We start from the raw sequence: 13,680 nt of genomic DNA, 5'->3' as shown, positions 1-13,680 counted from the left end.
CAGCTGAATTCTCCTTTGCTTTCCTAAATCTCTGCAAGAGGTTTGCCACCCAACAGTTTTGACTCCCTATTTTTTTCTGCACTTACTTTCCTTTTTTCACACCCTCCATGGGTGTGAAATATTTTTGCTTCGAGGAAAGGAACATCCTACATTCTTCCTTAGGAGCGTCTTCTGGACGCACTGACGTTTTCTGTTAAATGGTCTCAACATAATGTACAAATAATGGAGCTGGTCTGTCAGTGATTCTCTCTCCTCCCTGTGACACAGCTAAAGAGTCACAACATGCTGTATTTTAGAGAGGGTCAATCGATCTGCTGCAACCACAACATCCTTTTACAGAAGATCTATCCAGATTCATATAAGGCATGTTCCTGGGCAGGCAAAAAAAGTGAACTGAGAAACTGTCCTTTGTCCAAGATCACCCCTGGCAGTGTCCAATGCCAGCTTGGATGGGGCTCTGAGCAACCTGGTCAAGTGGAAGGTGTCCCTGCCCATGTCAGGGGAGTTGGAACGAGGTGATCTTTGGGTCCCTTCCAACTCAAAGCATTCTATGATTATGTGATCTACTGGGCATCTGAACCCTGGGACATGCAGAAAGAAAGCTTTGATCACCGGCCCTCGATTGTGCAACTTGCAGCTCAGAAATGAAAGGCGTGTGAAGGTGGATGTGAAGATGGCCCAGGGCTGCCCCACTGTCTCTTTGTTCCTTTGTCTGTTGTGTACACAGACACTTCTCGACCATGATTTAGAGCAGCCTGGTCATGGTTTCATCCAACTGTGTGGGTAAGAGCTCCAAAATAGGACCCTGTGATCAAAATGTCCGGAAACATGAGGTCATGACATCAAAAGGCCAGTTCCGTAGTGAAAGTATGGCTTTCAGGTGCCGCTGCCTTCAAAGGTCAGCACTAAAACAAAGGAGAAATCTATATTTGGGAACATTCATGCAAAGCACTACCGTTTGCTGTTTGCCAGAGGTACCAAGGCAATTAGAGATTACAAAAAAAAAAACAAACAACAAAAAACCCCCCAAACAAACAAAAAACCCCCAATCCAACCTAACAAACAAAACCAAGCAAACAAAACCCAAAACAACAACAACAATTAAAAAAAAAAAAAAGGGAAAAAAATTTTCCAGCTCATGGAAGTAAGAAACAGAGGTTAGTTACATAATTAAACTAGGAATGTCATTACTGAGCTCTGCAATGACCTGCACAGAGCTGCATGAACCTACAGTGGTAGCGAATGGCCAACTTTCCCGGGAAAGTTTTTTGTTATCCTTGTATTGCTTGGTTTTTTTATACCACATCTGTGCTTGCTTCGTCATTCTGCCATCTGCTGTAACAAAATACAGACAAAGCATTTCAGAGAACAACCTCTCCACACTTTAAAATGCTCCAAGCCAGAGAACAGCCTTTTATTTCTCACAAGCTGTAGTGCCTATCATCCTATCCTCCTCCTCCTCCTCTTCCTCCTCCCCCTGCCCCACATGCATGATGAATTACACACGCTTACCAAGCGTGGAGAACACAGAATCCCATTGATTTTGCCACAATGTTTCTATTAAAGGAAATGAATGTTTCTGCGCTTTTGCTTCGCTGAAAGGTCAGAAATAGCAGGTCATTATCATCAGATTTTTAATTTTGAAACTCCCAATCAGGCTCGTTTCCTGTTTGGTATTGTCTGCAGATACACAATGTACAGCAGAGAGAAGGACTCGGGTTGCTAAAGGATGGAAATAACAGAGTAAGAGGAGAGTGGTTTTGAGCACACACTCTGTAAAGTCCAGTCAAAGTTTCTTCCTGGTGCAGCCGCACAAATCTCTTGGTAGCAGTAAACTCGCTGCACAGACTTCATTCCTGAACACATGTTCAAAGGTGATAAAATAAATGCAGATGGTTTCCCAAAACCTCGGTGGAGCATTTTTTGCTGTTACTAAATGGACTGTAAAAAAACTAGGGGGAAAAAAACCAGAGAAAATACAGTTTGACACAGACAGGCAATTTCAGAATAGCATTTGGTCATCTGGGAGAAAATCTAAATAAAATGTGTGTTTATAAGATCCATTGGCAAAACAATATTGACAGAGCATCTGAGCTGCCTATTGGAAGTGATTTTTAGAATGGTTAAATTAAACAAGCGTTGCGAGCTGAATACTTTACTTATTTACTTAACACATCCAAACAAATAGTTGGATAGGAATTTTGAATTCATTGTGCCATGACCAAAGTTGACAATAAAACCATCCCCAGCTACAGTGAAAGCAGAATTAGACCTTAACAAATTTATTACAGGCTTTGTTTACAAACTTGTTACAAAATTATACAGCATCTTATGCGTACACAGGATTTACAGGAACGCGTTACTGATGTGTGTGATTGCTCCACTCTCTGGTCAAGATCTGCAGGTTTTTCTTCACCTGAGGCCTGATCCAGCTTCCACTGGAGAAGGTGAGATTTTTTTTTTTTTTCCCATGGACTTTAGTGGAAGCTGGATCAGATCCAGAGGGTAACACTTCCGTTCATTGTTTTCCTGGGGTGGGAAAGAGGCAGCTGACCTAACAACCTTACACACCACGCTTCTTTCTCATTTCATGTGTTTCAGATGACAGGAGTATTTACTCTGAGACATTTTTGCTGGCTGCTTGTGTTAGAGTTAAGAGTCAAAGACCAGTTCCTCTTACTGGATCTACAGTGGAAAACGACAATTGGTTTTCTTTGAACCTTTAAAGAACGAACCTCCCTTGATTTTCAGTGAGAAGAAACTAAGGTATTAGGATCAACTCTGATGTTGTTTACATTGCTATAAAGCTACATTTTCTCCACTGTCTTCAAGAGAATTTCTCTGGATTTACAGTGATGTAAATAAAAGTGGCATCCTCACTGCAGGAACAAGGTAGTTTGTGATTAATAGGATTTAACCAAACTAAGTTAGTCTTCTTACCTCCTCTTCTCACATGGAGATAGACCTGTCTGGTATCGTGAAACAAGATTTCTAAACTTAATGATCCATGACAATATCAGCTCTCAATTACTCACAGCATCTGCAAATGATCTTTATTTGGGAATTCAGGGTGCAAAATTAATTTTTTAACTTGCAAAAAAAATCCAGTGGGGCAAGACTCTGAAAAATATGCTTTTACCCCCAAGCTAAAAAATTTTAGTTGAAATTTAAGCTTTCCTACTAGTAAAACTAGCAAAATCTCTGTGGGGGATTTATTTTTTTTTTAATGTTTGCCAGGGAATGAGAAAACTGGAAATATTCTAGTCAGATCTATCAGATACTGAGTTCCTTGTTATATTACATCCTCTCGTTTTAACGATTGCCTTGGTATGGAACCTCTGAAGTTCTTATTGCTTGAAGCAAAGTAAGGATTTAGTACTGCAAGGTGATGATATTTCCTGGGAGGTAAATACCCTGGCCTCATGCTGAGAATTGAGATGGTTCTCAGAAACCTTGCTTATGGCCTCCCCTGCAGAAACACCACCTACACGCTCCAGCCTGGCTTCCAGAGACACAACTATTCCAGTGCTTGGCCTCATGGGCAACCTGTCTGGTTCTCCGGTGGTTTTATGGTGTGTAACGCTCTCTGTAAGGGATTAGGGGAGACCACACAATTTGCTGCCTGTCACGGCCTGCTGCAGGTTTGAAGTTGGTTTTCCAGGAGTGAAAGCTGCACGAACAAAAGAATCCTGAAACCTCGGGTTTGAGTGCTCTGATCTCATTTTCACTTGTGATGCTGAACACGCAGTGAAAGCTGGAGTGGAAAACCTTCAGACACTACAGCTGTAAAGCTGTTTGAGTGGCTGGTGTTTTCCAGCCCTTCCTGGGTGTTAGATCTAACCGGACACAGATAACATGCAGTCCAATCTTAATTCTGTTGATAGCCATGGACTCTCCTTTATTTTATGGGAGTGGGATCCCATCCAGGGCATTACACAGCTAGCGTGCAATAGACCTTCTCTTCAAGTAGTGTCATTATTCCTGTCCCCAGTGGAGCTACATGACAATCCAAAGAAGAGTTTGAGGTATATATTTGCAAGTACATTTGTCTGTCCTAAGCAACAGATCTGTTTAATTGAGGAACTTCATTATTACTACAGACTCTGTGGATTTTAATCACCATCCATTTCAAGTTCCTGTGAAAGGTACCAGGTTTCTCCAGCAGTTCTACACATTTTTCACCCTGTGAAAAATGAAGAATGGATTGTTGAGAAGAATGGCTTTGTATGGGTGTGTGGCTTTGATATCCATGCCAGGATATCGTGTCTTTCTTTTCTACAATTTCCAAGCCAAGGGCTCTTTTCAGGTCGAGACACCACCAGCTTTGTTTCCAATTTAAAAACTGGCAGAGAGAAATGATCCAGCAATGCAAGCAGAAGATAATGATTCATGTGAGGAGAAGGAGGCTGATCACAATAAACCATCTTTCATGTATTATATTAATGATCCGTTTAGATTGGTCCTTGGCTTCAGTAAGTTTCAGCTACAAATATTTTATATTTTTTCATATTTTTTCAATGATGCACTGGTAGCATTAGAAACAGTTGCAAAACAAATGTGCTTCAGAAACATAAACGGAAGTTGCTGGATTATTAGCAGCCATCCTGAAATGCTAACAGAGGAAAAATGGTAATTTCACTGGCAAAACTGGCATAATACACAGAAACTTTATTTTAGGGCTACCTGACGTCTGTAAATTTGACATCATCTGCAGGCTACAGCACGTACTTTGGTCCATGTTTGTTTTGGCGGTGAGGAGTTAACATTGCATCCAATTAGATGTGAATGTATAGAGCAGGGAATATAAATATGTACACAACTCTTGGCATTGATCTGATTTTTAACAAGTTTACTAAATGACAGTCACTGGTTTGACAATACTGAATGAAAAATACTGATTTTACACAGATTTTACAGGAAGGTTACGGTATGCTGCCGACAAGCAGTGTCACAAACATAGTCTAAAAAAAACCTGGAGCTGCCCACAGCAGAGGCACACACCCTTTGCTCTTGTTTATTGAGAGAGAAAGCTTATATACTGTAGATTTGCTGAAGTTTAATAAATAAGGTCAACTTATAATATATATAAAACAATATAAACATTTATATGCTACATGCATATCATATAATTTAAAGTAATAATTTATATAGCAAAGAGATGCAGATCTATGTTCTTCCTATTTTCCTCGACAACGCGCACACACAGGAGGTGTCTATCCTTATCCATCTCCAGCCCACCAGTTTGTTGTTTTCTGAAGTCAGTGCTCTAACATAAGTTTGGGATGTCTTGCATTGGGAATTCCAGTGCTTGTCATCGATGCCACGGCAGCCGTTTTTCACGGGCTTGGCTTCTTTACACCTCGTTTCATAAAAGTATTGCTTAACTGGAGAGTTGCCCGTTTTAATTTCTCCCAGAACAGTTACCTGGTGTCCTCTGATGTCGATGGCAGAGGATTTGTCCGTGACCCACAAACTTTCACTGTCACAAACGGAATATTCCCCTCGGTGGCCCTTGTGCTCCGCGTACCTCTTCCGCCGGGAGGTTCTGTTCACCACGGAATTCCCAATATAATCCTCCATGAGGTACAGCGGCGGCGGCTCCAGCGGCGTGTTGTCACTCAAGAGGACTCGGGGAGAGTTGTAGCGTCTCTGCTGCCTCAAGAGATCTGTATCCACTGAGATAACTGGCTGGAAGTCTGATTTCACATTTTCCTCTCCGTCCGTGTCTTGCTGAGTGTCTGCTTTCTGCACCGTGCTTTGATAGTTTTCCTTAATATCTACCATCTGCTTGGAAAGCTTGTTTTTTAAAATGTCTGCTTGGATAAGTTTGATAATAAGAGAATTTATCGAATCTTCTGGCAAACTCCTTTGATCCATGTTGGTAGACTGGATGCCACGAAGATAAGCGAGAAATATCACATAAAACAAGATGGACATCACCTTGTTCACCTGTAAGATCTGCAAAGAAACAGAAAGTCAACATAAAAACAATTAAAGGGGGAAGTTTTTCAGAGGCTGTAAACATGAAAATTGGGAATTTTTATTATAACATCTGCACTTTATAGATGCAGATACATATAGATACAGAAGCACAGGCTATGGGTTTCTTTGAAGATATTTGTTACACTTTATAAAGAGTGTCACTCATTTCTGAGGGGTTATTTTCATTCTCTTTCTCTCTATGGTGCTATAAGGGAAAATACTCTTGAAGGAAAATCGTGCAGACAAGCAGCAAAATGGAGTTTTTTGTATTTTGAACTTCAGAAAATACTAACTAGGCCCCTTTGTAGGGAATTCAGATGGATCCACAGATCTTTTGGTAGTGAATTTTTGCAGAGTTGGAACCTGTTGTTTTATTTTGTTCAATTTGGGTTTTTTTGTTAAATGAGGTTGCTTCATTACATTTATATAAAATGGAACAAAACTGACAGTAATTAGAAATATTCAAGAGCAGGTGGGTGACACCCCTCTCCCCACCCCCCTCAAAAAAGAAGAATTTAGTTCAAAGGTAGAAGATTTTGAAAACTGTGCATAAAAACGTGTTACTTCTTTGCCATCCACTGCTATATGTAGATTCCTGTGGGCGTCCTTTCAATTATAGCTTCAGACCATATTCTAGAAGCTCCTTTGTAATTTCTTTTTAAGCCTTTGTGTTTTTGTTTTGTTGTTTTTTTTTTTTTTGTAGTTGAGAACCACGCACATCCATCTAAGGTGTTTTTATTTCCTGTGGACACCTGTATATTTTGTATTAGCACCCATACTTAAAGGAAATCAATTTTCAATATAAAAATACTGATGGAAGCAAACCATTCACTTCAGAGCACACCTCTTTTATAAACTTGTTGCATAAGTAGTGGATTGAAGAATGAAATATCAAACTGAGAGCACCTTCATCCCATGTCATAAACTCTGGCTGTAGCACTGATTAAAGTGACTCAGAACAGTCTTGAATATGATTCTCCTGCACTGCAAACACATCTACCACACGTCTGATACCACCAACACTCTGAGATGAGGGCACAGAGTCACAGACCATGGAACAGATGGAGCTGAAAGGATCCTCAGGACATCATCTAGACCAATCCCACTGCTCAGAGTAGCATCAGCCAGGGCAGCTTGCACAGAGCTGTGCCCAGTCAGGTTTTTAATATCTCCATGGATAGAGACTCCACAAGCCCTCTAGGCAACCTGTTCCAGTGTTTGACCACCCTTGCACTTAAAAAAAAAAAAAATTGTCATGTTTCAGTAATATTTCCTATATCTCATTTGTTCTCATTGCCTATTGTCCTTTCATGGGACACCTCTAAGAAGAGTTTTGCCCCATCTTTTTTACTACCTCCCATCAGATATTTCTGCACTTCAATAAGATCCCCCTGAGCCTTCTCTTCTCCAGCATGAAGAGCCCCAGGTCTCTCAGCCTCTCCTCATGTGGCAGTTGCCCTAATCCCTTGATCATGTGCATGGACTAGCTCCTGTATATCCAGGTCTCTCCTGTACATCCATGTCTCTCTTGTACTGGTTGGCCAGAACTGGACACAACACTGCAGATGTGGCCTCCCCAGTGCTGAGTTGAGGGGAAAAATCCCCTCCCTTGACCTGCTGGCAACACTCTGAGTATTCTGTTTTTTTCACAGGAGAAACTGTGGAAATATCAGACATCTTGAACAGAAAATTTTCCCCTTTAAAAAAAAAAAAAAAAGAAATCATAATTTTCTGTTTGAGTGAACCATTTTCTGTATAAGAAGGCAAAGAAAAAAAAGGTGAAAAAAATTTTACTGCACAACCCTCTATCCACAATAAGTAAAATTCCTTTTTGCAAGATTGAGTCCCCACTTCATAGTTTGGAACTGCAGCAAAATCAGAGCTACCCTCTGTGGATGTGTGAGCTGCCCTTTTATGGACAAGAAATGTGTTTTCTCCATTCTCAGTTTGTCACAGTATGAGTTCACCTAAATCTAGACTGTTGCTTGCAGCAATGTTTTGCTTTGGGGGGGAAAAAAAATCTAAGATGTTCAGTTACCATACAATTACTGTCACACCTAAATAAATACTAACTTAATGTAGATGGATCTCAGAGCCCAGACTGTACTGTATGAAAAATTGCAGAGCAATTTAGTCTTCTCTCAGAAAATTATTTGCTTTTAAAAACAGTAAAAATATTATTAAACAGATGTCATTCAGCAGATTTCTTGCAGCACTCAGGAGAGCAAACCCACTTGCAGCATGACACACAAATCTATAGGATGGTGAGCAAAGCTCTGACAACGCTCTGCTCAAAGGCTGAAAGCATTATTCATGCCAACATGCAGCTGCATGCAATCACTGCTCTGCTTAGTCTCAAAACTAAGTGGCACTAGCAAAATACACAAGTTGGAGCAGGTGATGAGGTGGGAAAAGTAAGATTGGAGTTCTTGCAGACTCTCTTTAATGTCATACTGCACACAAAAAAGAAGGGCTGGGGACCTCGGAGTTGGAACAGTTCAAATAAGCTATTTTTCTTGTCCATGGAGGAACCCCATTAACGGGGAAAATGCCTAAAAGTATTTTGCTGAGCTTCATGTGATATGTCTTGTGGATTTGGTGGGAAAGATGTTAACCTACTCTGAAGTTTGATGTGTAGTTTGATTTACAGTTGGCAAATTATTTGCTGCAAAAGTAAAAATATGCCAGAACAAACCTTTATCCTTTTTCTGGGTGCAAAATTTTGACAGGAGACACAAACGTTTGGTAAGATTACAATTTTCAGGGAGTTCTTCCGAGCCAATTCACCAGGAAGGTTCATCAGTGGTGTTCAGAAATTCCAGGACTAGAAACAGTCAGTCTGTCCATAAAGTCCAGCACCTCAGAATATAAGACACTGTTTTAGGTGGGAGAAAAGGACATTACTGGGAAACCACAGCTGTTTTATGGCCTTGTCTCTAATATGGTCATAAGACACCTTAAAAGTATATAGGTTTGTAGGTCTGGGGAGAATTGCTTTTGATAAATGGCCCTTTGCCCAAAATGGAACATTGTGCCTGTCCGAACTGAAGATAATTTGAAATTATTTTTTTTTGGCATATGTGTTGTTAAATCCATAAAAAGCAGAGGAAAATGTAAAACTTCAAAATGTTTATGTTTTCATATTTTCAAAGCAAATCATTCTGATGTTTCTGAACATGCTTCAGATGTTACACAATGGAATTCACAAAGCAGAGCAAGTGCTTACTCAGAGTAGCCCAGTGAGTAAGTTATCTATGGAGGAGACTTGGATTAAAGGTAAGATTTCAACACAGGTATCCTGTCTAAGAGAAGACTGACTTAACTTCCAGGCTCCTGGGGCGTGGGCTTATATGGATCTCGGGAAAAGTTCTTTCTTTGGCCTTTTGAAGAATGGTATAAAAATCTCCCAAGTATTTAGCCCTTCACATGACTTCTGTTCTTTTGTTAATTTTTTTCTTAAATTCAAATGATTCATTTCAGGTAGAAAGACAGATTTTGTTCAAGCCAAAGTTTTCTTAGTCAGCTGATATCACTGAGATATTTTCGTTGTTCTACAAGGTTCTTCTTGAAATTTTCCACATGCAAATTCCTAACAAAAGTTCATTTTGGCTGTCCATGTGGACTGTTGGTAGGCAAGTAAATGTGCTGAATGGCCCTAGAAATGGACAGAATACTTATTTACACTCCTACAGGTAGTACAGATTAGATTACATTTAGGATCTGAGTTCGGGTCCCAAAGCCATTCCACTGGGAAGTCATTCCCACTTGTCCTGTCGCTAAAATTCCTGATGAAGAGCCCCTCTCTGGCTTCCTTGTAGGTCCCTTCAGACACAGGAAGGCTGCTATGAGGTCTCCATGCACCAGTCTTCTCTTCTCCATGCTGAACAGCTCCAATACTCCAGAAAACTGTTTTTCCTGAGCTGCTGAGAAGCTACGCACCAGTTCTGCTGTCGTGCTCTGCTATTCTTTGTGCCCTTCAAGATGTTGGGTCACACCTTTGATGCTTTGAGCTCTGGCTAGAAGTAATTAAAAAGAGGGTGAGGAGCATATGGCTCTCATACCAACCCTTGAGTGCGCTTGGAAAACACTCTGCTACGTGCAGTTTGGAAAAGCACTGGACATCAAGGTAGGAGGATTCTTAGAGTTTGTCCCTTTGCAGAGCTCTTCTTTCAGAAATACACTGGTTTTCAAAAGTGATTACAGACTTGGCAACAGAAACAAAGAAGATCCTGAGGGGAACAAGGACTATAACTAAGTGACATTAAGCATCATGAATGCTCCAAAGGATTTGTGGGAGAATATATCACAGCATGGTTGGAAAACCAGTATATCCTGGTAGGACTGCTAATTTGCACTAAGCGAGTTTGACTCAAACATTGCTGACACTGTGGCACAGCAGGCAAAAGCAAACAGCACAGAAAAGGAAAGCTCATGCTTTGCAAAGCTGCTTGGTCTTCTAGCTGTGGCTTAGTTTTACTTTATTTTAATGGTTTATATTTCTGCCTATCACTACAGTGTCAGTGGGGTACTAATGTTGTCTGGTGGTACAAGGAAGGTCTACATTTAGGAGAAGTAAATAAGGTTACCTCTTCCCTCTATCAATAAATTAAATCCTCATTAACCTCTGGCAAATCACTTTCTGCTCTTTTCAGACTCGACACTTTATGTAGTAGAGGAAAGCTTGGCTTCATTTTGAAAAAAATAAATGGATTACTTTATTTTGATCAGTCTCTGAACAGTCTACACAGCTGAGCAAAGCATCATCTAAAATATTCTGTGAAAAGAATGAAATCCTTGTACTGTGAAAATTCCCTAAGTATTTATTTTTAAGTCATTGCTAAGAGGAACTGGAATAGAAGGAAAAGTAACTGGTGAATTTTACATTCAGCATTGGAATCACAGAATCACAGAATCACAGCATATGCTGAGTTGGAAGGGACCCACAAGAATCATTGAGTCCAACTCAACTCTGCACAGGACCATCCCCAGGAGTCAGACCATGTGCCTGAGGGTATCATCCAAATACTTCTTGAGCTCTGTCAGCCTTGGTGCTGTGACCACTGCCCTGAGGAGCCTGGTCAGTGCCCAACCACCCTCTGGGGGGAAGAACCTTTTTCTAATATTCAACCTGAATCTCCCCTGACACAACTCCAGGCCATTGCCTGTGTCCTGTCCCTGGTCCCCACAGAGCAGAGTTCAGTGCCTGCCCATCCTCTTCCCCTCCTGAGGAAGCTGTAGCTGCAATGAGGTCTCTTCTCAGTCTCCTCTTCTCCAGCTGAACACACCAAGTGCCCTCAGTGTCCTCACACGACTTCCCCTCAGGGCCCTTCACCATCTTCGCAGCCTCTTTTGGACACTCTCTAATGGCTTCATATCTTTCTGATATTGCAGTGCCCAAAACTACCCCAATGTTGCAGGTGAGGCTGCCCCAGGTCAGAGCAGAGCGGGACAATCCCCTCCCTGGCCCGACTGGAGATGCTGTCCCTGATCCCCCCCCAGGACAGGGTTGGCCCTCCTGGCTGCCAGGGCACTGCTGACTCGTGTCCAACTGACCACTGAGCAGGACTCCCAGGGCCCTTTCCCAACACTGCTCTCTAGCATCACATTCCCCAGTCTGTCTGCACATCCAGGGGCAGAATTCGGCACTTCCCTTGTTGAACTTCAAATGGTTGGTGATTGCCCAGCACTCTGATTTATCAGGGTCTCTCTGCAGGGTCTCCCTCCTTTTGAGGGACACAACAGCTCCTCCCAGTTTTGTATCATCTGCAAACTTGCTCAGTGTCCCTTCCAGTCCCAGGTCTAAGTCATTTATGAGGATGTTGAAGAGCACTGGGCCTAAGATGGAGCCCTGTGGAACCCCATTAGTGAAGGTCCCTCGTCTGATGCCACCCCACTCACTGTCACCCTCTGTACTAGACTCATGAGCCTATTGCTTCCCCACCACATGATGAGTTTATCCAGCTGTGGAATGGACATTTTGTCCAGAAGGATACTGGGAGAGACAGTATCCAAAGTTTTACTGAAATCCAAAAAGATCACATAAGGTGGCTTCCCCTGATCAACCAGGTGGGTCACCTCGTCCTAAAAGAAAATCAGGTTTGATCAGCAGGACTTTCCCCTCATGAAGCCATGCTGGCTGTGACCAATGACTGTATTATCTTTCAGATGTTTTTCAATAGTTCCCAGAGTAATCCTCTCCATAACTTTACTAGGCATTGAAGTGAGACTGACAGGACTGTAGTTTCCGAGGTCCTGCTTCTTTCCCTTCAGGGCAATGTTTGCCAGCTTCCAGGTAGCTGGGACCTCTCTGGATTCCCAAGACTGATCAAAAATCATCGAAAGAGGTTTTGCAATGACATCAGCAGCTCTTTCAGGATTCTTGGATAAATCCCATCAGGCTCCATAGATTTGTAGGGATCCAGCTGGAGCAGCAGATCCCACACAATTTCAGGGTCGACTGGGAGTTGATCATTCTTGCAGTCAAGGGCACTGAGACCCCCTTGGTCTCTGTCATCCATGTTGAAGACTGAAGCAAAGAAAGTATTAAACACCACTGCCTTGTCTGTCCCTGTTTGTAAGGTGACCATCCCCATCCTGTAACAGGCCAAGGATATTTCTATGCTGCCTATTGCCATTCAATATTTGAGAAAATTCTTTTTATTGTCCCCCACGTTTCTGGCAGCTTCAACTCCAATCGAGCTTCGGGCACACAGATTTTCTCCCTACAGCAGCAAGCAGCATCTCCGAATTCTTCCCGTGTCACTTGACCTTGCTTCTACTGGGCATACATCTTCCTTTTTTTTGCCTTATTTCCAAGACAAGATCCCTGTTCAGCCAAGCCAGCCTTCTGCCTCGCCTGCTTGACTCTCAACATTTGGGAATTGCCTGCTCCTGTGCCGTTAGGAGGTGATGTTTGAAAAGTGACCAGTGCTGATGGACCCCAGCACCTGCAAAAACATTTTCCCAGGGGACCTTACTTACTAATTCCCTGAGCAGCCTGAAGTCTGCTACCCGGCATGATTTGTGTAAGTCAGCTTGAAGCATTTGCTACTTTCTAAAAAAATTTAGGAGCAGCTTCTGTTCTTCAGACTAAGCAGCTAATGATCATTTGGGGTGATTGACAGCTTTTTCAGGCTTTTACCAAAGTGTAATTAATTTAATTACATAACTGTAATTAAACTCATTGCTTGCTAAGCACTGCTTTCCCATACTCTCAAGTAGTGGAAAGCCCTGTTGATTCTCTCTTCCTAATAACTATGTTGAGAAGAAATGCAGCTCTTCTCCTTTGTGCTTAGGGGAAAATGCAGAAGGTACAGAACAAGAAAAGTGTCACTGCATTCTCAATGTTCAAAAAGATGGGAATATGAAATAATTGCATATGAAAATTTGCACTGTATTTCAGAGTAGTAATCGACTATTTGCACAACATGTTCCTGTAGAAGGATTTATTGAAGTAGATTGCTGCAGAGTGCTGAATGTCCCTACAGGCACTATGACCCTCCTGAACGTTTCTACTTCTCAGGATACGGAAATTTCAACACATATGGATTGAAGCTGAAGCTTTCACAAGAGCCAGACCCTCTAAGAAGCCAAAGAATTCAGAGACAAAATCTAGTGGGACTGAGTTATGGCAGCCTTGAGTGTTAACCCTCCCATCCTGGGTGCCAACCAAACTGTAGTTAGAGAGAAGGAATTTAA

General features: G+C 41.8%; 1 protein-coding gene and 1 long non-coding RNA gene across 4 annotated transcripts in view; one reads left to right on the top strand and one right to left on the bottom strand.

Moving 5' to 3' along the window:
- LOC113994331 overlaps window positions 1-13,680 on the top strand; it is a 38,548-nt gene that overhangs the window by 10,030 nt on the left and 14,838 nt on the right. Inside the window, exons 2-4 of one of the 3 annotated variants that reach the window (XR_005563108.1) lie at window positions 2,344-2,447; window positions 2,602-2,766; window positions 9,135-9,258. This is a non-coding gene — a long non-coding RNA (uncharacterized LOC113994331). Of the gene's footprint in view, window positions 1-2,343; window positions 2,448-2,601; window positions 2,767-9,134; window positions 10,109-13,680 lie in introns of all 3 variants that reach the window. The other 2 variants (XR_005563106.1, XR_005563107.1) reach the window with 2 other exon arrangements.
- NTF3 (neurotrophin 3) overlaps window positions 3,869-13,680 on the bottom strand; it is a 56,033-nt gene continuing 46,221 nt past the window's right edge. The window contains exon 2 of the mRNA XM_027733255.2: window positions 3,869-5,958. Coding sequence (XP_027589056.1) covers window positions 5,167-5,958 — 792 coding nt within the window. The 3' untranslated portion in view covers window positions 3,869-5,166. The remainder of the gene's footprint in view (window positions 5,959-13,680) is intronic.

Source organism: Pipra filicauda, unplaced genomic scaffold (assembly GCF_003945595.2).
Source record: "Pipra filicauda isolate LSUMZ 115617 unplaced genomic scaffold, ASM394559v2 scaffold188_size1440453_pilon, whole genome shotgun sequence".
Lineage (NCBI taxonomy): Eukaryota > Metazoa > Chordata > Aves > Passeriformes > Pipridae > Pipra > Pipra filicauda.
The sequence above is the reverse complement of the archived record's forward strand: the minus strand, read 5'-3'. Positions and strand labels throughout refer to the sequence as shown.